The sequence below is a fragment of the Gossypium arboreum genome, chromosome 5, assembly GCF_025698485.1.
Source record: "Gossypium arboreum isolate Shixiya-1 chromosome 5, ASM2569848v2, whole genome shotgun sequence".
Classification (NCBI taxonomy): domain Eukaryota; kingdom Viridiplantae; phylum Streptophyta; class Magnoliopsida; order Malvales; family Malvaceae; genus Gossypium; species Gossypium arboreum.
The window spans coordinates 4935028-4958848 of NC_069074.1; the positions used below are offsets into that span (position 1 = coordinate 4935028).

Sequence of the window (23821 nt, forward strand, 5' to 3'; positions counted from 1 at the left end):
GAACAAATTTTTGGTAATTTAGGTAGATTCAGTTCATATTATTATTAAATTGTGAAAATTAAGATCATCAGTCATTTACAATACTATATCGAGCTTGGTAAATAAATCACGATATAAAAATTTACAAGTGATATGAAATGCTATTTTGATAAATTTTGCATGTAAAATACCACTATTTATTTCATAACAGCCATGAACACGTACTGTTTTAACTACAATTTTCGTTATGGTCAGCTGTGTAGGAGGACTAATACAATGTTCCTCTAAACAATATAAGATCATAAAAACTTTACAGCCATTTTTTTTTTGAAATTTGCTTTCCCCTTTCCTACGAGAACTCTGAAACATATATGACAGCAATATATATGTATATAATATAATATAAGTTAGACTCCAACTAGAAATGCGGAACTTAAATTTGGATTATGTCCTGTAATTCCCAAGGGCCATCGAACGACTGTGTTTTTCTCAGGTTCCAGTGGAGGCCGTCATGGATGCTGGATAAGAAATCACTTGTAGAATCAACTTGACATGCTGTTGGAACAGGACATGGTGCCATACTGCACAAAAGAGCATCCCCAGCAGCTAACTGTTTTCTGTCCTTGCCATCAAATGATGCCCAAGCTGGACTTCTGCTATTAAATGGCACCACTATTCGCAATGTGACATGCTCAGGCAATATCAGGGGTCGAAACGATAATGAATGCGGACATATGGGTGTGAACAAGATACCGGGGACCTGCAATTTTAGGATGTTACATCAGCAACATATATTTTTAGTTATATGATCATGATTATATTCTGAAAATAAACATAGAAACTAATGGCATTAAAAAAGTATAATGAGGCAAAGATCTAGGACAAAATCCAAAGTGTTGCGTAACCAAATGTGCATTAAGAAGATCTAAGCAGAAAAAAAGAACATTATGTATCATTTGTCAAAGAAAATGAATAAACCAAGATCAAGATTCCAATGTTAAGTAGCAACAGATTTCTTTTATCCTCTCAATGACACCATCCATCTGAAAAGATAATATTCCACAAAATTCCAACTTGAGGCTAATTTTATCCATAGATGCCCTGCCTGCCTTAAACCATTCGTTACACCCTCACAAACCTCAATTTGTTGCTTCATCTCGGTGAAAACATATGGAATTCTTCAAATTAACATGATGGATACTGAGATTTACAGCACGTCTGAACCCTATCTTATACTTAACATGCATCATCCATGATATGAAACAGACCACATCATGGTCTTATTTTACATAGGATAGTTCCATTACACTCCCTTCCTACCAAAAATTTATTGGGCAAGGGAATACCAATGAGATTATGAAAAAGAAGTTATTTTACAGCTGATGTTTACTTTTTCTTACCACCGTTGTTATTAGTGGTATTTGGCAACCTGTAAAGAAAGATTCTATGGAAATGAATATCTAACTACCGAGAAAATTCATCACATTGTCCTTACATATCTACTGTATAAATAGACAAAACAGAACAGCAAAGTACTGGAAACACTTAGCTTTTGTTTAAATATAATATTATCTTTAGTCAAACCAAGCTCAAGGAAAGAGCAAGGAATACTTCCAAATTTTTAGTCATCAAAATTCCGACTTGTTATTATTTCCATAAAGCATGATATTTTCAAATTTAACGGTAATTATGATGATTATCAGAAATGTACCTGTGGGTGGACCATTGATCCTCCAGCTGCCAGAGAATATGCAGTGCTACCAGATGTTGTTGACAAAATTAAACCATCTCCTTGCACGCATGTGACAAAGGAATTGTCACAATAGCATTCCAGATTTGTGAGGTATGATGATATTCCACGGTCTATTGTAACCTCATTCAGAACAAGAATAGGTTCTTCTGTTTCGTACTCATTTTTAGCTGCATCTCTAATAACACGACAAAGCAAGCGGTGTCGTAAGGTTATACTGACAGGTCCCCTCAGGACAGAATCAAGGCATTCCTTAAAATGTTCACTATCTACAGCAAAGTCAAAGAATTTTCCTTTTGTTCTGATATGCGAGTTAACAAGTATTTTCAACTACAAAAAAAAAAAAAATTGTTCAAATTAACCACTTTTAATAATCATTTAATTAATCTTTCATTAAAGAAGTACTTCATGAAGTGGAAGGATACGAAACGGAGTCATAAAGCCCAAAGACCCTAAAGAAAATGGAACAATTGGAGGAACAGGTCCTTTGAACATTGATGCTGCCTGTAAAGAACAATTAGGGGATGATTGCTAAGCATGAACAAATCCAAAATAAATAAGAAAAAAAAACCAACATAACTAGTTCAGAAGAAACTCAAATGGCACCAGATTTACTTGTACAGGTAAGTTCTGCTCCAATGATTATAGTCATGTTAAGGAAACTGAGTCCATATAAAATCTGATGGTACAGAGCTTTGAGAGACTATCCAGGGAAGGACTCAGAATTGATGTTCAGTGTGGCAAATTTTTAATTTCACAAAAACAACAAAAAAACAAACTAAATAAATATCTAATAATTTCATAAAAACGAAAACAAAAATCATTTTAGAAAATTTATTAACTTCCACTTTTACTAATGTATTTGGGTTTTTAACTATGCCTTCCCATGTTTTTGTAGGTTCCAAGGGGCATTCACTGCAAGGATGGCATACTGCAGGCTTCAAAATCCAGATATAGTGCACAAACACTTTAACGAAATTTAAAATCCTTCATAAAGATATAGTAGAATAAAACTAAATGTAAATGCCATTTGTTCCAACATTACACCAATCGAAGTGATAATTTTATATTCTCAAAGGTTGGCCATTTCATTTAAAAATATGGGTTCAGTCAAACTTAAATAACTTACCCATAGAACAGTTCCATCACCACCAAGGGTTATGACAAGATCAACTTTTGTGTGTAGGAGCAAAATTTCCTGGTCTAAAGAGCAAAAACAAAATGGTTAAATAAGAAATCAGAATATAATCTAGAAGTAAAAAATAGTTACATGACAAATACATCAAGCCAATTGACTGCAGAGAAAGTATAGAACCATCAGCTACAAATACCAACAAGCACTAAATTAGAAAAAAGAAAAAGAATCTTGGTTTCTTTATTAAATTGAAGGGTAGGTTTCTCAAAAGCTAGCAATTGTAAACTTATATCTAATCCTAGAAAAAGGTTGCTTGCAAAGATTCAAAGATACTAGTGGATAGGACTTCTTGGCAAAAGGAAGCAAAGGAGAAGACATAGGTGCCTTGGGCAAAAACAGAACCTTATAAATAAGAATGTTCATATTTTCTGTCCCTTATATTTAATCTCAAATTCATTTGTTCTAAAATTTTATTTTTATATATAATTATTGCATTGTTATTTTCCCACTCAAATTTATCCAATTCTATGTTAAGAAAGAATCTGGAATGAATCCAATTTTCCCCATCTTTGATATATTATCTATATTTGAGGTTTGCAAACACAAGTAGAGAATCAATGTCTTGGCTGTCTAACAACATGAACCTGGAAACATGTATTTTAAAAATTATATAAAAGCAAATAAAAAGAACCACCAAGCAGTAGAGAATTGAACATCAACACTTAAAAGCTTCTAGACAGGCAGCACCAAAGATATAATAAGCCGAGATATTTAAATCATTGTGAAATGGGCATTAGTATAACCATAACTACTTCCATAAGCAGAATAAATGACTAACTACTTACCATCTTTCCATGTTTGTACATAGTTGAAGTCAGACGATTCTGTCAGAAGTTCAGCTCTCACACGTGGTTCAACATAAATGTTTAACTTTTTCTTTTCTTTCAACCATCTGGATGAAAGGTTTGGAGTGAGATTAAAAAAATATGCAATAGAAGAAAATTTCTTTTGCCCTTTTAAGGAATATTTACATGCAACATTGTAAAACAATATACAATATAAAGTCAAAGAAGTTAATGCAAGTCCAGAGAACTAGAAATGCCAAAAAATTACAAAAAGTTGAACACCCTCAGAATAATTAATAAGAACAATACCCTGATTTTGGAAATATCTTAAACATCAGCCGACCTAAACACCACCTTGCAGCCAATCAGGGCAGTCAAGGGGCAGTGCCATCTAGCATAAGTACCAAACAACCAGGGGGCGAAGCCAGGGGTGTTACAGGGACCATAGCCCCACTTTACCTTTAGAAATTTAATTATATTACCTTTTTGTGGTGAAAATACATTATTCAAATCCACATCCCCCACCCAAATGAAATTTTAACTTGGTCCTCTTACAAGAGTTTCTTTTTATTGGCTAATGAAAAAAGGACAAAAGTTTAGCATAAGTGACAAGTTTTGTAATTTATTAATACTTTTAGATTTAATAGTTGCAGTTAAATTAAGAATTTACCTTTTTTTTAATTAGTCAAATAATTTCTTTCTATACTAATAAATACTGTTCAAAGAATTTTCAATGTTAATTGTGTATGGAACTTCTTTTAATTTTTCTTCATCATCTTTTAGTTTTTTTTCAATAAATCTTCATAATTTCATCTTGAATTTTTAAAATAACTTTGTAATTTTATCAGGGTCTTTATGTACACACAAAGTAGATTGAAATTTGTTTATCTTTTACTAGTTAAAGAAGTATATAGTATAATTTTGTTTTATTTTGAGTATAATATATATTTTACACTTACTGTTATAATTTAATCCTCAAAACAGAAATCCTAGCTTTGCCCTGCATGCAACCTTAAAGAAAAATGGTTCACAATAAAGCTATATCTAATTAAGGAGGTTTGTTCATAAGTTCTTGTTGAATATGGAAGTGAGAGTCTGAATAAATTTATTTCTCGAATAAAGATGATAGAAATTTAAGCAAGTATCCTATATCTTACAACAAATATTTCAAAGAAACTAAAACTGTTTTAGCTTTAAAAGTAGTAAATCCCTCTAAGACCACATCAACATTCAACAATGGCTCCTAAATCACAAGAAACAGCATCACATAAATAAGAAAGAAAGGTCCCAGCGATAAACCATAGGTCATGGATGAATCATACAGATAAGGCATGGAGAAGAGGAATGAAGTAGTGCATTAAAAGGCGCTTATATTATGACCAAAAAGCAGGAGCAAGTCCTTTGTTTTTTTTTTTCCCTGGGATAATTAGCCTTAAAGCAAGTGAAACACATTAAAATATGCATTATTTTGTATGTCTCGAAGAGTTTTGCAGAGATCGGCAAAGGCAAAAAGACTTAAAGCGATTTGCATGAAACTTGCACTCAGAATTTCACAATGTAAAGGTAATTATCATTCTCAATATCCGCACCTGACCATTTGTGCACAAAGAATTCGAACAGAAACTGAATTTGGTTTTGTCAAAATAAGCACAGTCTGCGGGTCAGATTCCCACTTCAGAGAAATCTGGAAAGAAAAAGGGTTTACTAGATGACAGATAGGAGGCAAATAATAAACAAACAATATCCAAACTAAATTTTAAGGAAGATACTAAGGGGGAAAAAAGGGAAAATATTAGTCCATGATAGAAAGTGTGTTGCTTATAAATTTGCAGCAAAAAAAGCTCCCTAACTGGATAGGTGAAGGAATACCTGTTTACTGCTGCGTTCTGCAGTCGTAATATTCCCTTTTTCAAAAGAGACAATGTCATGTTTGTGCTGATCACCATTCTCACCCTTGCACCACCATGAAAGTTTAAATGATGCCTGTCGCACCAAACATAGTTTTGAATTATGCGGTCTGAACAGTTATGCTAAAAATGATTTCACATTGGTGAATTGGATAATCTGTCCTCCTTAGACTTGAAATAATGTATTTGCTTACCCATGGGAAGAAATATGAAAAGCTGAATCCTAAAACATACAAAACATTAAAGGAAAGCCTAGATAATGTTGTTGTCCAAACCAAACAAATAACTTAACAAACATCCAGAAAGAGGAAAGATTTAAGAAAAAGATAAAAAAAGGGACAGATGCCAAGTGAACAAGGAAATAGAAAAGGTATACTAAGCTAGAAGGTTATTGGTTCAAAATAGAAGGATAATAACAAACCAGACCTTTCTCATCATCTTACTTCGATCTACATTGGAACTCGAGTCTGATCCTCTGTCACGAAGAACCTCATGGGAGCAAATCCCATGCTTCATACAGCATTCATCAAAAATCTTGTCCAGTTCATTCTGCTGCATCAATTGTTTGTCTGAGTTCTTCACTTTCCCGCAATCAATATTACCATTTTGCTCAGCAATTTGAGCTACCATAAAAGAGTAAAATGCATTAACATCAGACTTCAAAGCAATATAGAGAGGTCAATACACACAAAAGCGTCAGTGTAATAAAGATCATTACTGTGAAGTACAGGAACATAAAATTTAGAGCTCTTCAAAGGAAGAAAAATAAAAAGCATAAAAAAGGAACTTGGGAAACAAAGCAAGCAGCTTTAAAATTTTGCCAACAGTCATAATTCGTCCTCAATGTTTGAGCTAGAGACACTCAGAAGCAGACTCTTAACATCTCAATGGCAGTAGTGTACAAACAAGATCCTTTATCAAGGATTATATGGAAGGCAAATTCCCCTCCCCCATATTTTAACTCTTTTGAGAAGTCCAACATTTATTCCTCCTGCCTAAACTGTAGAAGATTTCTGATAAATGAAACCAACTCTATTTAAGAAGAACCACCTAAAGAAACTGATCATTGGCATATTTGGACATTGCCTTTTTATTCAAAAGAAGATGTCCAAATATTTAGAAGAAAGAAAAATTATTCACTAAAAAACAGAAAGGAAAACTAAAGGAAACAATGTCCAAATATTTGGAAAATGATTAAAAAAAAAAGGGTGTTCTCCTGTAAGAATTTTGGGCAATGTCCTAATTTCATCATTCTGAATATTGAGGACATTGCCTTCGTTTCATTTAACATATCTCCTACATCCCATAGGCACTGCCCTGAACAAATTTGCTACATCAGCAATACATACATATAACAATAGGGAGAACTCCCTTTTTTATCATTTTTCCCTGAGTCAGTCTATAAATAACCATCCTCATCCACTGTTATGTTTCCATAACATCATTTATAAGGACATTAGAGACAGAGAACTTCATGCAATAGAAAATCTTCTAGAGCTCACAAGTCCATCTAAGTGTGTTCAAGTAACTACGGCAGCCAACTCATGCAAAAGTGTAATAGACCAATCTTGAGATAAAAAATGGATGATGACAACGTCTATCCAACTGAATAATATAATTAAAATGCACAACTAAAACTCAGCATGTGTATAAAGGTATCCAAACTAACATACGAGTAAAACTTTATGGATTAAGAGCACAGTTTAAAATAATTGGTTCACTTGACAAGTATCTCCAGATCCCATCACCATCCACAAATAGGTAAAAGGTACATCAATCATCGTTTTATTTAGCTTCCATTTCGAAGAAAAGATTTCTTCACCATCTTATTTGCTTTTTAACCATTTATATACCTCTAATGGAGTTAATTGTACTAAAAACCTAGCATATGCATCATATAGAACCTTTAGCCATACAATCCCAAGCTCTTGCAAGCTAATTAACTTTAACAAGGTTTGTTTCTTTCGCAGTTTCCAAGGATGCTGTCAAGTTTTCATGATAACTAATCCCAACAAATGAAATGAATCAAATTCTTGTAGATAGGCTGTGACGATACTAAATGGAAGCAACAAAATGACTGATAGTACCGCAAGAGTTTAAGCAAGTACCTTCTGATACTCTCTTATTTCGTACTTTCCAAAATTCTCAGAAGACAAGACATGGAAGCATAATTCTTACAATTTCCATTGAATTATCTACAGAAGGGCAAGTCCTCCAACTTCATAGCATTTGGCCTGATACTGGAATAGCCAGAATCTGATAATAATGAGTCCAAATTTGATCAGCAAGTTCCAAAGCTAACATAATGTCTAATTTCCAGTACTTGTGCAACAAGAAAACTCGATGCTCTGAAAGTAGTCCCATGTAATGAAGCAAGTCCAACTTTATCCCCCTCTATGATAAGTAACATTTTTATGTAGCAGGAAGGAAAATCACACAAGAAAAGAGCAGATGTTTAAAGAGAGGAGGAAAAAAAAAAAGAACAAAGCCAAATTATTCACTAAAAAGCAGAAAGCGTAAGAAAGGAAGACAATGTGCAAAAATGCAAAGCAGTAAAAAACTTTCTATAATGATTTGCAGAATTAAGGCTATTCGAATATCCATTTGATACAGTAAATTCAATGGTCCAAAAGAAGTTCTAAAATGTACTTTTTATCAATCAAAAATATCATTTAGACTTCATGCTCTGCTAAATTTAACAAGGAAACTTGAAAGATGCATTCATAAGTTCACAACCAGGATAGATTGAAATTTGAGAAATCAACAAAGCTGATTAAGCATGTTCGAACCAGTATCATAGATTAGGCATTAAAGGATGAAAAATATTTGAAAGAACAGCCTGTTTGGCTGGAGTTGCATCAAAAAGAACTGTAGAAATTAACTTCTTGACTGATGTATTAAATCAATTGCAATAACTAAAACAAATTGTCTATAAGGAACACTGTACTAAATTTTTGTACAAGCTTCTAAAGTTGGAGTTTCAGCTTCTGGTCACCAAAATCTCATTTTTCAAGTTTTAAATACCTAAGAGCTATTTTCCAAAACCCAACATCATGGAGTGAGAGAAGATGCTCATGAAGTTAGACAAACCAGAAATATAAATTAAATGTCAAACATCGAACGAAATAAAGTACATCAGAAAGACCCGCTTAAGAAAAGGTCTGACACATAGAAGGGTCAATTCTAAGTTTTTTCATGTATTTGGAGGATCCTTGGAAGTCATATCTCCATATCCATGTTTCCAATACTTCAAGGAAAAAAGAAGATTCTGGACAACAAAGCTTCAAGCAAATATTTGGAATAACCATATAGCCCGACACAGTACATGGTGGTGAGGTTAAATGACCAAAGGCAAACAGGCTTCAACATATGATGTTTCCTCTCTTGCTAGGGCTTCAAAAGATGAGTGATAATAACTTCAAAAACTATTTCTTATAAGGTAACCAGCCTACCACCCATTCTTTATTGTGGAAAAAAACTTCAGAATTTCACTGCCACAAAATCAGTTAGCAACTACAACATTCCTAAGACTACTGTTACTTATTAGCAGCCTGCTAAGGGCTGACATGCAACTAATCGCTGCAGAACTAGACCTTACCTTTGATGGGGCGAGGGGGAATGTGGGCAAAGATGATTTGCTTGGAGGCTTTTGAGGTATACTACAAATCACAAGATCGAAACGGAATGCCACATTCTCCAACTTAAAGTATTAGGTCGGGCTATCTAAGATGAATTAAGGCTATATGTTAGAAAGGTGTTCAGTTGGCAGCCAAATCTGACTTTTTCATGATAGGAAGCCTGCTCCTGATGGCTGGGTCAAAGGATTTCCACTTTGCAATGAACTAGTTATTGGTAATATTAACTTGCTTACCAAAGCTAAATTATTAGTAACATCTAATTGCATAGACGTAAATTGGAGAACATCCGCAGCCTATCAACTATCTAGTACCATAGCAGAATCCTCAAGATACTAAATAGGTAAGGAGCATTAATGGAATTTTTGTTTAACTCCATGCTGTGGGACTTCCAAAACTACAACATGACTCTTTCTTCAGTTTGTTTAAAATAGAAATGAATTAGCATCAAAATAAAAGAGGGGGGAACTTTTCTGCTGATAAAAGATCAACTTAAAAAGTAATTTCTCTAAAATAACACAGAGACTTCTGCGACCAAGTTAGCAAACATCAAATTATGCATGAAAATAAGTACTAATAAGGTATTAGAAGATGGGCTCAGTTACTGTTAGACTTGAATTTGTGGAAATATCATTTAATGTATTCAAAATTTACACACTAAGAATATCAGTAAAAATAAATATCATTTAGTTTTATAGCATAGAAATCATGAACAATAGCATAAAGCATTTAAAAGTGACTCATTTATCTACCCGCAGGGAAAGCTTCAAACAGAAACGGTACATATAAATACATAAGAAATGAATTTTCATGTGACAAAGAACATTCAAATGTTATTTTACTCCTCCTTAATGACTACAAGGTTACAAGGCTAAATATCAAATACTGTGCCATCAAGAAACAAGTTTTCCATAAACAACCTTGTAGTAGTAGAGGAAAACAAATTAAAGATTCAAACAAGGCAAATGAAGTTGAATGTGCCCATCAGTTAAGCACTTTACAATGTCAGCAATTTCTTTTTACCAGAATAGATTAGGTTGTAGGTGTAAATCAAACAACTAGAAAAAGTGAGTTCAAGCATTCTTTATTTCCTCTTTTAGAGTAGTTCTTCAAAATATATGAAATACCGAAAATATGAAACACATAACAGAACAGATATGAAGTTTAATCTTAAAAACCTTTACGCTCCATCTGTATATTCCTGGTTTTCTCCAGCTCATATCTACGTTTCCATTCAGCAGCTTCAGCTTGAGCAGAAGCCTTTCCTTCAGCAGCTCGTCTTAATGCCTTTGCAACAGCTAATAACGTGTTCATAATAATAAGCACCAAGAATGAAATAAAAAGAGATAGTTCAATAGGAAGGCATAAATGCATTAAAAATTGACACAGAACATACTTCTCAAAGCTTCTGAGAATTCTATAAGATGCTCATCCATTCCTTCAACAGGAGTTTGTTGAAGAAGTTCTTCCACTGCCTTCTCAGAATGGACAAGAGAAAGTGAATCAACGAAACCGTTCTCTGGCTTCAAGCATGAAACACTTGTATCCCCATGTCCAAAGGAAGCCTGTTCAGAGTTTATATATATGAAATTGATTCCAACAAGAAAACAAGATGTGCCTTTTTAAGATGAGTCCAGTTAACAGTGCCTATAGGCACTATTTAAAGGTTCTTAAAATGCTATTCAAGGTTTTGCATTTAATACAATGTATTACTAAATTCAAAGCAAAGCGTGCTGTTTGAATGCATATTACAGTCTAGCCATTTGTTCATTTTTAGTTAAAGCGAAACATAGAGAAGCAAAAAAGCTAGTATAAAAGCAACAACCAAACAAAGCCTCGAATAAGTAACGCATTTTAGAGATTGAAAACTATTTTTGTTTCACTGGCCTCGTCTTTCACTTTTTTCTTTTCATAATGTTTCGTATGCAACACATTATAAAGTTAGTAGCTCCTAAAGATTTTGATATAGGAATGCAAAACAGACTGCCTCATAAATGTCCAAAAATCCTTTTTAAGGGAAGAATACCGCCATTAACATATTTAACCAAATGAAGCGCAAAGATCATTGGTACCTCTCCAACATGGCTTCTTAAATGGAAATTAGAATAGTTACAGAAGTAAACTTAGGTTAATTCTTCCAAAAGTATGATGATCCCCAATACGAACGTAGAAAGTTCAAGTCAACCAAAGACAACAAAAGAGGGAAAATATAAACATCCTATTGTCTTTATTAACAGGAAGATACATAGTTCAGGTCAACCAAAGCCAAAATGGTTTGGATAAACAATTAGAGACAAATGTTATACCAGTAATTGAATCGTACAATGCAGCACACGTGCATGAATACACAGAACTCTCATATCCAAAAATCGTAGGAGTCCTACGCCACGCCCAATTCAAGATTTTCACCAAGCCTTCCATTTTTTATCAAATTAAAGCTACGAAATTTTACTGTTTTATCAGTTTCATAACTACAACACACTATCAACAACCAAAAACATAAAAACTGAGAATTCTGAAGGTAAAAAAAAAAAAAAAACACCCAATACAGAAAAATCAAAAGAATATATAATTCAGCAGCCAACTAAGCAACCCAATAGCAGAAAGACTAATAAAGAAGCCATAATGATAACAAAGCAAATAACCCAGCAAGAAAAAGTAAGAATTAAGCAGCAAAGACATGTAAAGAAGCCATGTATCATATGCATATTATTATAAAAAAAGAAAATGAGCAGAAAGACAAAGGAAAGAGAGAGCGAGAAAATTAATTACAGTGGAATCATGATTGCTGGGAGACATGGTTGTGAGGAAAGGGAAGGGAGACAATGGCAGTTGAGAGTTGAGAGTTGAGAGAATGAGAAAGCAAGGATAAATAGGAGAACAGAGGAGGTTTCTTATAGGAGTTGAGAGAAGTGCAGCTATTGTCGTCAATCACACATCTTCTACGTGTGCCATGACATTAGGGGGAAGTAAATAAATACGGTGAAAATATATATTTAAATGGTAAAAAGATAATTTACTTCCGATTTGAGTAATATATATAAAAAAAAATTATACGTTTCATATTATCATTAATCATTAATGTTAAAATTTAAGGGATTTATTTGTAATTATTTTAATAAATTCAGAAATTATTACTCATTTTATTTATTGACATCAATATCAAAATATAATATTTTAAATTACAATACAAAGCTTGGTTTCACTAATGAGATTACCTTGTTTAGAACAAAGGAGAGATAAAATGTGTTATGATTTAGCAAGCCCCCCTCCATAGGATTGTTGAGAGGTTTTCATTCCCTTTTTGTCTCTCTTCAAAGTCAAACTTGAACTGCTTATTTTTTAATATTAAAAAAATAAATAATCACGAATAAGCATATGGTGGGTCCCTTCCGCATCTTCATTCTCCGCGTGGGGGATCATATGTCATATCAAAGAATTCAAGAATCAAGATGATTGGAGTTTTTGTTTTTTGTTTTTTTTCATAAATATATATTTTAAACATTTAAAAAAATTACACACTTTCTAAAGTAACCTTAAATAAGTATTAAATATGATTCATGGTTAATAAGCATATGTGTACTTGATTTAATAATCCAATAAATATTAAATATTGATTTACTTTCAAAAATAGTGCAATTTTATATAAATTTAGCAAATCAAAAGTTTAAATTTCATAAATTTAAAAATGTTGAAAAATAAAAAGTAATCTTATTTTTACCGATTTATTCGACACTCAACGGTTTCTTCAAATTTCTATTCTAATGCGCTAATTATTAAACTATAAATGTGTAAAGGATGTTTTTCTTGAAATTTGTTATATTTTATTTTCTAAAATAAATTAAAATATCACCAAAATATAAAAATTTTAATGTGAATATCAGCTTTTGAAATTGGTTGGTTAATGAAAAAAATGCAAAACAACCAAATTAATATATCAACATTTAAAATTTAATTACATTTTAACATGAACTCAATCTTACAGTATTACTGTTGCGGTAATTTACAAAACATGAATTTAAATATACTTAAAAGCACATTAAAGCTTCTATGGTATATTAAAAAATACATAAGTTGTTGATTGAATTTTAGTTTAATTGACATCGGTATTGTTGTTAATACATGATAACGTGAGTTCAAATGTGTTGAAGCGCATTATTTTTCTATTTAAGCGTTAAAAATGGGCTATAAATAGTTTTAGTCTCAGAATTGTAATGCTACCTTCATATAAAGGAAAGTAAATAAATAACTTGTGAAAAATAAAATAAAATAAAGAATACAGATTATACGTGAAAACCCTTTTAGAAAAAAACTACAAGCAGAGGAGAAGAAAATTTACTATGTCGAATTCGAATTTAATTAGCAGAGGAATAGACTATTCTAATCAATATAAAATAGATGGAGTTTAATAAAGTTTAAAAACCTTATTCTAAAATAAAAGAATTGTAATTCTATATGGATTTTACTGCTTTTATTTTACTACTGTATTTTATTTAAATAATGATTTAGGTCATTTAATTCTAATATAACATAAGTTGGTAGGTTTAGTTTAATATTTTCTCTTTCTACTTCACAAAAATTAAAAAGTTAATTACTCCACCTTAATTTATTAAAAATTGTTCTTCATATTTTATTTTTTTTGAAAATTAAAAGTTAATTTCAAAACCAATGATTTAACAATGTGAGATTAGCTTCTTAATTATTTCAACAAATTTTAATAAAATAGAGTAGAGTAGAGGACTAACTTCTTAAATTTTATCAAATAAAGAGTTGAAATTTATAATTAGACCTAGATCGGTAAGTGGGATATCTTAATCCTTAAATTACATTTTCAAGACTCTATTGGTAATGAGGGGTAATTAATATGTATCATTACCTTACATATTAGTACTTGAGTTAAAATACAATTTTACAATCTTCAAAAAATATTTACAAATAATTCAATTTTTATAAAAATAAATAAATAACAAACAAGCGCATGGCTGCTGCGTCTAATTTGGAGTTGTTGGACAAAATAAAAAACTATGCTACGAATTTAAAGTCGTTTCGTAGTACTTTCAAACACAATTTTAGTTAAACAACACTCAAACTGTTTCATACTATGCTAATTATGAATTATAAAGTCAAACATATGTTTTTGAGTTAAAATTAAAGTGTTAATCGTGAGTGCGTCTAAAGAGGTAAACGGTCATGAAATGAATTTTATATATATAAATGAAGATTGAATCTCTGACCTCATGATTAAGAGACGAGGCGAGCAATCACCACACCTTATCTTATAACTATCAATTTTAAACATTTGATTTTTTTTTTTACAATTCATGTTCAAGGTTCATATTGTCACTTCTAATAATTTTATCTCTAAATTCAAAATGTGAGGTAATTAATTATAAAGATATAAACTTAATGCATAACATGAAAAATAACCATTATATAAATTATTAATATTAGAAATCCTATCACATTTGTATATGTGTGAAAATCATAGACTTAGAACATAGATGTGTATTTAAAATAACATATAATAAATAATGAAATGTAAGGTTTGAAATTAATAATAACAACACATATGCAAAATGTATGAAATTGAAATAAAAATAATTTAACTTAAAAGAAAACTTAAATGGGCAAATAAATCATTTAAGTATATTAGATGCATTTCAGTTGTTTATTAAGGTATTATCAAAAGAGATCAATTTATTTTTATTAATAATATTTCTCTTAAATTTTGAATATAAAATAATGTTTGTAATAAATTATTAATATGAAATAATTATAATTAATAATAATTTCATTATCAATGTAATAGTTATTTTAGATTATTTATCACATTATTAATATTATAGTTATAAACCAATTAAAACTAATATTTTGCAATCTTGACTTAAATTGAGCGGTGGCTAAAGCATTTATCATATTCTCGTTATTTTTATCTAATTACTTAAATATTATTTTATGCTTTCAATTTTTAATTAATAGTCTATTGTTATAAATTAGATTAATTTTCATTTTATTATTAAAAATTTAAAAATATATTATTTGATAAAATTTTAAAATAAACACATAAATTAATACTAAAAAGCCTATCACATGCATATGCGTGTGTAACCATGGATTTAGAGCACAAACGTGTTCTTAACATACAATAAATAATAAAATGTATAGTTTGAAATTAAGTAATCATAATAACACAAGAAATATGTACGATATTAAAATAATAAATTATAGTAAAACAAAATTTGAACACATAATATATCATAGAAACAATATTAAATTAAAGGTTTTAGCTGAGTAGTAAACTAAATAATTTACTAATGCAATTGATTTAAATTTAAATATTATTATAATTTTTTAAATTAAAAATTAAAATACTCTCAAATAACATATTTAATTTTAATTATAAAAAATAATTCCGTAATCAAATAATTTAGTTGATACTCAAATAAGGATCACACTAACTTAATAAAACACTCAAATATCAATTATTATTAATGCAATTTGTCCGAGATCCGCTAAAATTATGATTTTTTATTTAGGTATTTTTCCTGATTACTTGGATAATATTCAACGTTGCCAAGCAAATTTCTTCTTTCTTTGACCGCACAAAAACGCTAACCAAGAAGATTTCAACTTTAGTGGGTTGTTGAAGAAATAGACATTTTCACTGATTAATTTATTATTATTATCTATACAATTATTTAAATTATTGACTCTCAATTGAGTTTATAACTTGATTAGGAAAATGATAAGAAAATTATTCTATAATTAAAATAAATAATATCATTCGAAAATATTTTAATTTTTTCACTTAGAAACTAATAAAATATATAAATAATATTTACATTAATAAAACATTTAATTAACCATCTAGTTAATGTTTTATTTTGTTTTTCATATATGTAATTTTATTTTGTATATTTTATTACTTTCATAATTGTATGTATTAAAATGTAGTTAATTGAGTCAATGTTTACAAATTAACTTGATACTAAAATTAATAACAACACCATGATAAATAATTTATTATAATTTTTTCTTTTTAATAGCGCACGTGTTATTATTAATTAATTTTAAATAATTTATTTTTTGTTGTCTATTATTTTTAACATATATTTATGCTTTTAAATTTATGGTTTCCACACATATACTCATGTGATAAGATTTATAATTATTATTACTATTATGGACGTCATTAAACTTAAAAATCAAAATATGTGGAGGTGATAAATTTTATTTTATATCATAAAAGTATCTTTTGAAGTTTTTTTTTTTTTAATTTCATAAGCGTATTTAGAGTTTGGCGAAACTCTATAAATAATATGTGAGATCATTTTAACACTTAAAAGTTCACAAACAGTAAATGAGATAATTTTATTATTCTTATTATTAATAGATTAAATAATTTATGTGAATTTTATAAAGTAAATTAATGGGAAAAAAAATGGTTGAACCTATTTCTCAAATGCTTAAAAATTGACTTCATACGGGATTATATGTTTGGTGGAAAAGGTGGGAAAGGTGAAGAATTGGAAGAAGCAGAGGTTCTCCCATAGAGGACCTGGGAAAAAGTATTAGTAATGATAAAGTGAGTGGGAAAGTGGCACCTTTATTTGTGTTGTTTCAATTTTCTAAAACATGTGGGAAATGAAATCAGAATGTGCAAGTGTTTGGTGGAGTCAAGGTGAAACTGAGAATAAGCTTCGTTGGAAAAGTAGCTTAATTGACGGAATTCTCTTTATAATTTATATTTTTTCAATTTATCAAAGTAATTAAACAATCTTATTCCCCACTTCTATATATATATACAAATCCTTATTCCCCACTAATTAGTCATTCCATAAAATTTGGGCAGCATTTGCATTAATTCAATTTAATTATGATATTTGAGAATAAATGATACCATCCATTATAAAAATTTAATTGATATATTGGGAATACTCCTCGATCTAGACCAGATCTAGACCAAATCAACAAGGCTATTCTTACCAAACCTAGCAACTTCATAAGCAACCATTTTTTATAAAAATAAGTAGGAATGACAACATTGAGGCTCATAAGCTTGTGCATCGTCTATTTCTCTTAATGGTATTTTTTTTTTTTTTTGCTTGGATACTTGATCTTTGAATAAAGGCAAGTTTTTCTTTAAAAAATTATACAAAGTAAATATGTTGTAGATTTTATTATTTAATTTTAGTATAACAATCTAATAACTATATTCTGTTATTTATTATAAACATAATTTAAAAGATTATTTTAATTGGAGCAAAATATTCTAGTGAAAAGTTATTGCTCCCAGTATGACCACTCAAAGGCACAACTGAATATGAAGTAGACTCGTCCGTCAGAATTTCTAATTTAGCAAAATCTCATTGAAAGTAGAATGGTCCAATAGACCCAGTAGGCCCGGCCTTCCATAGGTGAGTTTGGGCAAGGTTTTCTTATCTTTGGCCCAACCCAACCCATTCCAAACTATAATATTAGACTAATTTCTAATATATTTTTAATCAGTAAAATGAGCTATTTCAACAAATTATGTTGGCCTGTTTTAAAATCGATCCGCAAGTTTAACTGAAAATCACCTTATTTCATTGTAATGTACTCAAATATATCATATAAAAATTCAACACATACACTCTATATTTTCCCCTTGTATAAGCATGCATTTGGTAAGCTACACAAACATCAGCATTCAACACAATAATTAATAATCATGTATTCATATGTATAGCAATGGCATATTTCCGATGCCTTATGATTATAAAAAAGAATTTAGTGTAATGGAGAGTTAAGACCCTCTTGAGATGAAAGAGAGTGTAGAGGCTGGTGGCGCTTGGAAGAAGCCAGAGATGGTACCTTCCTGAAGGAAGGCCTTTTATCAAGATGCTCTAGTGTCTTTTTTGCATAAATTTCTTGCAAAAATGGTGAAGCCTTTTCCTTCATCTTCAGAATGATGAAGAAGATAAGGCGGTAACATATAAGGATGACCACCACTGCTGTTAAATCCCACCACTTGGACCGGTCTACCGTCACCCCAAAGTACTTGGTAATGATTTCATCCCCGGTTAGTTTCCGATCCCCTGGTAGTAATGGGTCGAATTCCAGGCCTATGAAATCATTCTTGTACGCCCCCTACATCAGTTCCATGCAATATTAGTGATTGTTAAGTAACTAGCTTCATTAAGGAAGGAATTGCAGCATACCTGAAGTGCCCATGAGCTAAAACTGATATACGAAATGGGGTAACGCCAGAATATCTTAGGAAGATCAGGCAGCAACCTGAAGAAGCCTGATGTCATCATTAGAATCCCCTGAAAATGAAAAACCTTGGGAGTTAGAAACTTAAACAGATAAAGAGAGATGATAATCAAGTAACTTGGGATTTCACTTACGATAATTCCTGCACCGGTTACGATTCCCATAAGGTAATTAGGAACCATCGAAGCTACCACCATCATGAGGCTCTCAATCACAGCGATGCTGAAGAAGATATTGAGACAGAAGAAGGCATAATGCGAAAATCCGGATCGAAATTTCACCAGGTAAAATGTTATGGTTCCTGTGATAAGTGAAATCGTAACTAGGAACGGAAATGCAGACAAGAAATTGGAAAGTGTATAAGCCGCCACTCCATAATATCCATTAAGCCTTTCTTTATTGAAAACCTGTTAAAAAAAAACAACGGAAAATATTACATGACAATGCCAATGTTTGTCTTCTTTAACTCAACTGAACTAAACACAGGGATTTTTCCGTTTTACCTTCAATTCTTCGATGAAAGAAGGAAAACCTCCAATGGACATGAAGGTCATGAAACCTGTGATAAATGCACCGCAGGCTACTCGGGCAAGGATTGCAGTATTGCCATATCCGACATCATAGAAGACGGTTCCCACACAAATAGATACAAGTATGTATATCACAATCCTTGCCCAGTAATATCCTACATCTCTACACATGTTGACAAATGATCGTTTTGTCAATGTTGTAAGTTGCTTCCACCATGTTGCTTGACTTCCACTATTTGTTTCTACCTCAAGTCCTTCCTGAAATTACATAAAAACTGTTCCAGTCATTGCTTTATATTTCAAGCTTTTAGACATTGAATTAAAGCTATGGTTTTGATTGCTTACAATTTTAGATATTTCTTGACTCCTAGCTCGAGCCATTTTCGCGTTCTTTGAGTCCCGGTACTTTTCGACAAGGGCAGCCTTGATCTGTGCTGTTGCCATCTCCATGAAAGGATCCGAGGATGTTGGCTTATCCTAAATAAATGATACGAAAGATTAACTTTTAACTGTTTGGACATTAATTGTAATCATAATTCCTAACAAAGCAGAACAGTGTGGAGCAATGCTTACGCGTAGTCTTTGAGAACCCTTCAATGTGGCAGTAATGGCGTCAAAGTCCGAATTTATACATCGGAGGAAGTGATCCGAAGGGTTTCTTCTACTTGGGCATGGAAAACCAGCTTCAGCAAAGAACTGTGAAGATCAAAGCTATGAAATTAGATTACAAGCACATCAAACTCATACGATGCTTGTTTGTTCCAAGTTTGCTATACCTGGACAGCCATTTTTGCCTCCCCAAAATAAACAGTTTCACCACCAGATAACAAGAAAAGGTCATCAAACAGTGCAAAAACTTCACTACTGGGCTGGTGAATGGAAGAGACAACGGTCCTCCCATCGCGAGCTATGTTCCGGAGAGACTGAACGACAAAGAAAGCAGAGGCACTGTCAAGGCCGCTAGTAGGTTCATCCAGGAACAACATTTTGGGCATCGTGAGGATCTCAAGTGCAATGCTAAGTCTCTTCTTCTCCCCACCACTTATTCCTCTTCGATGCCAATTCCCAATCACTGTGTCACCACAGTCTTGAAGACCCATTTCCATGATTGTTCCCTCCACAATGTCTTTCACTTCTTTGCTCAACGAGGTCGGAAGCCTTAAATGAGCTGAGTATGTCAAAGTTTCTCTTACTGTCAGAGTTCCCAACATCACATCCTCCTGAGTTACATAAGCCTGACAATGTCAATCAATTCTTTATGTGTTAGCGTAAACAAGCCTGAAAATTATTTGCTCTCCAATACCTTCTTTAATGAGAAATTATCAAATACTCAATGTTAGACTCCACTACCAGAATTAGTATATTGACACATACCCTTTCGCATACATAATTAAAAACTGAGACGTGATAATTTCATAAATTGTAAAATTTAAAAAAAAAAAAAAAAACTTACAACAGCACCATACTCTAGTCTCTTCTTCTTTCCATTTAAAAGGATATTTCCAGTCATCACCACATTTCTGGCAAGTCTACCTGCACCAAGAACATCCATCAAGGTGCTATTTCATAAATTATGTTAATATCAATTGTGAATAATATCAGGCAGTCCACTTTTAATAATATTTACTAGCTAGGAAAAATAGCTTTTAACAAAGAAATACTTAACAATGCTGGTATAAATTAATAAAATGGGCTTTATATACGTGAAACGATATCGTATCAATTAGTTTAATCAACTTTACCTGTTTTAATTTTAAAAATTCCTTGAAGTATCAATAAATAAAAGATTAAAAGTAGGTATAAGCGAGAGAAAGAGAGAGAGAGTAGGAATTAATGAAAGTATTTTTTCGGTACAATCATTTTACTGGGCGACGACCTTTTATTTTCTTTAATCGTCGGCATCAAACGTAGGGTTCTTGCTGAAAGGGCACCAATTTAATACCACCTACCACCTAACTACAAAATTATTATGTTTATAAAACTTTTCTCTGCTTGCTATTTTTTTTCTTTAAAGCAAAATACTAATAAGTTAATATGAAAAGCTTTGGATCAGAGGTTTCATAAATAATGAAAAGCAAAATTGAAATTCCTTACTCACAATAAATTTATATACTAAAATGATCATTTCTTTTATATAAATTTAGAGCATATGCTTTGCTATCTTTTGAGATATTATATTAAAGTTTGGGATTACTATTCCTTCTTGTATCAAATAATTGTGTTAAAAATTTATATTTCCTTGCTGTTTTTTTCTTTTCAGTATTAATCATGTTAAACCTAAACTAGGAAATTGCCAAATTCAAGGTTATCCCATTCTCAGGGAGGAAAATTCCGAAATAAAATGTAAGCAAAAAGTTCACGAGAAAATAGGAGGGGTCCGCTTTATTAAAGAAAGGAGTTAGGGCAATTGAAGGGGGAAGGTGGAGGATGGCAGTTCGTAGTTAGCTATTGTTGTCAAAATGCGATTACATAATTCCAAGGAGCCCTGTCATACCATATCATCAATGCTGCATTTATTACTTAATTACAATAATGTATTCAGAATGCATTTTCATTTATATTTTTTTGAATATTTTAAATATTTTTATAAATTTATTATTAATAAATTTTAATATTTAAATATTGGATAAAAGATGAAATCAATCAATTGATGTTTATCTTCCGCTTTCATGCCACAATTTGAACTACCATCAATTATTAATTTAATTGAAACAATCAATTCACCCGACCAAATTTTTATTTCTTCTAAGTATATATACTTGATTTTAGTAAAAAACCCGAGAAAGAAAATATAATATATACACAAACCTTAAATAAAAAATATATGTTATATACAATTATAGTTTTTTTTAAAAATAAAAATTTGATACTCTTAATTAGCGACAAGAATTTAATAGATTTATTTAAACATAAAAATTTAAATTCAATCTTAATCAATCTCATCCTCTTACCTTAATTATAAAAAAAAATCAAATTAAAATAAATATATGAATAAAAATAAAATTAATATTCATTAGATTCAATGGTTTAATTTAAAAGAGTATGTTTAACTTTTTTTTTTCTCATTTAATTTAAAGTGAGAAATAATGTTGCATTAAATATGATTGGAAGGATTAACTCTTTTGGTGTCGGGCTATTAAAGGCAGTAGACAGAAGACCGCTTCAATTTTCTGGGTACGGTCTACGGCCTGGGAAAATACTGACAAAAATTATCGTTCTAAAATTATTTGTCCTTTTTTTTTCCTCTTTTGATTTTGGTAAAATTTATTTACTTAAAAACCAAATTTTAGCAATTAGACGAGCAATGGGTAAAGTCAAAATGGAGTTTTCACAGAGAGAGGCTGTCCTAAACCAAAAAAAGATAGAGAGCAACCAGTTACTTAGAGTAGGTACAACATAAATTCTTTCACCCCAATCGTTTCTCATTATCCATTAAGTAAATATTATGAATTCATCTAAATATTTAATCTATAATGATAAATAACATCAAAGAGTCTTGAATAATATAATTTTTATGATCACAAAATATTACTTAAAATAGATTTTATAAGAAAAAAAAAGCATAATTTTTCTAACAACGGAAAGAAAATCATATGTACCTTATATTTTTATTATATATTCGTGTATATAAGAGGTTTAGTAAATGAAATGTTTTAATTTGTAACCCTATGTGTTTTTTCTTTCTGAAACTACTTATGTGATTCAGTAATCTGGTGTTATGTCGGAGATTGAAGGAAAAAAACTCTTTTAGTATGTTTTTTTCTCTATGCACCATATTCAAAACCGAAACTTTACACAACATTACTGCATATGATTTTCACATAAATAAAAGAAGAAGGGGCAAAGTAAAGAAGAAAAACCTGCAAGAGAGTCGAGCAGAGTAGATTTTCCGGAACCAGAAGGACCCATAATGGCCATGATTCTGCCAGGCTCAGCATGTCCACTAAGTCCTTGAAGCAATCTTTTGGTTGGTTTATTACCAAAGTTTGGCAACACCACCGTGAGGTCCTGCCAAACCAAGTAAACACCCCTGAGCTCATCCTCATGAGAAGCGCCACCGGCACCTTTCTTACTGCAGCTTGCTACCTCTATCTCCATAGCATCAGAAAGTGGGAAAACAAAGGAGAGAAGACAAGAGAAGAGAAGAAAAGAATGAAAATATAGCCATCAACATTCAACGCACTTTGGGAGATGTTATTGTGTTAGGGTTTCAACAACGATCACCAAACAACTAACCATTAATGCAGTTCCTGTGAATGGAGACTCATACCACAAGCATGGGCCAGTGTGAGAAATAGAAATTCAGATAATAAATAAATATACAGGTGGATGAGAAGCATATGGGTGGGCATTGGCAAGTGGAAGAAATAAATGAGTTTGAATCCAATGCAAAAGTAGCATTCATGACTCACTTCTACCTTCTTTATTGTCCTTCATTTTCCATTTTTCTTTTTTGTCCATTAAAAAAATCTAAATATACTATTTCTATTCATTTTCCCCTAGTGTTTTTTTTCCTACAATACTATTTTTATATTATAGAAGTATTTTTATGATAGATAAGAGTAAGCATCGAATTTGAAATTAATATTAAATATTCAACATTCAAACATAGGTTATTTTTGCAATTTTTAATATGGTATTAATTATTCCTCTTTTAAATTTACCACATGTTTTTTAAGATAAAAACAAATATTATAACCAATAATCAATAAAGCAAACTAAACAAAAATTAGATATGAAACCCTAAACCAATAAACTTATTCTGTACATCTCAATCTTGGTTTA

The 23821-nt window shown here is 31.1% G+C and overlaps 2 protein-coding genes across 2 annotated transcripts; both read right to left on the reverse strand.

Moving 5' to 3' along the window:
* Positions 1-153: 153 nt before the first annotated feature.
* On the reverse strand, positions 154-12212 carry LOC108473838 (NAD(H) kinase 1-like). Its single transcript, XM_017775620.2, has 11 exons — positions 12024-12212; positions 10648-10816; positions 10430-10549; positions 6043-6239; positions 5579-5692; positions 5299-5393; positions 3710-3816; positions 2859-2932; positions 2155-2233; positions 1691-1998; positions 154-739 (listed from the first exon to the last, which is right to left on the reverse strand). The coding sequence occupies exons 1-11, from the start codon at positions 12048-12050 to the stop codon at positions 413-415; spliced, it is 1617 nt and encodes a 538-aa protein (XP_017631109.1). The 5' UTR covers positions 12051-12212; the 3' UTR covers positions 154-412.
* Positions 12213-17814: 5602 nt separating this feature from the next.
* On the reverse strand, positions 17815-23349 carry LOC108474037 (ABC transporter G family member 15-like). Its single transcript, XM_017775915.2, has 9 exons — positions 22897-23349; positions 20490-20569; positions 19813-20271; positions 19610-19732; positions 19382-19513; positions 19010-19294; positions 18641-18913; positions 18452-18559; positions 17815-18380 (listed from the first exon to the last, which is right to left on the reverse strand). Exons 1-9 carry the CDS (start codon positions 23132-23134, stop codon positions 18021-18023), a joined length of 2058 nt encoding a protein of 685 aa, XP_017631404.1. The 5' UTR covers positions 23135-23349; the 3' UTR covers positions 17815-18020.
* Positions 23350-23821: the final 472 nt, after the last annotated feature.

Bases quoted from the DNA above. Each gene is read 5' to 3' on its own strand.
- LOC108473838 (XM_017775620.2), bottom strand. From the start codon at position 12,050: ATGTCTCCCAGCAATCATGATTCCACT. The intron at 5,394-5,578 runs GTATTCCTTCAC...TTTTCTTTCCAG, and splicing joins CAGAACGCAGCAGTAAACAG to ATTTCTCTGAAGTGGGAATC. The intron at 3,817-5,298 runs GTGCGGATATTG...CCTTTCATCCAG, and splicing joins CTTTGTGCACAAATGGTCAG to ATGGTTGAAAGAAAAGAAAA.
- LOC108474037 (XM_017775915.2), bottom strand. From the start codon at position 23,134: ATGGAGATAGAGGTAGCAAGCTGCAGTAAGAAAGGTGCCGGTGGCGCT. The intron at 19,733-19,812 runs GTATAGCAAACT...TGATCTTCACAG, and splicing joins AGGCAAAAATGGCTGTCCAG to TTCTTTGCTGAAGCTGGTTT. The intron at 18,560-18,640 runs GTAAGTGAAATC...TTTCATTTTCAG, and splicing joins TAACCGGTGCAGGAATTATC to GGGATTCTAATGATGACATC.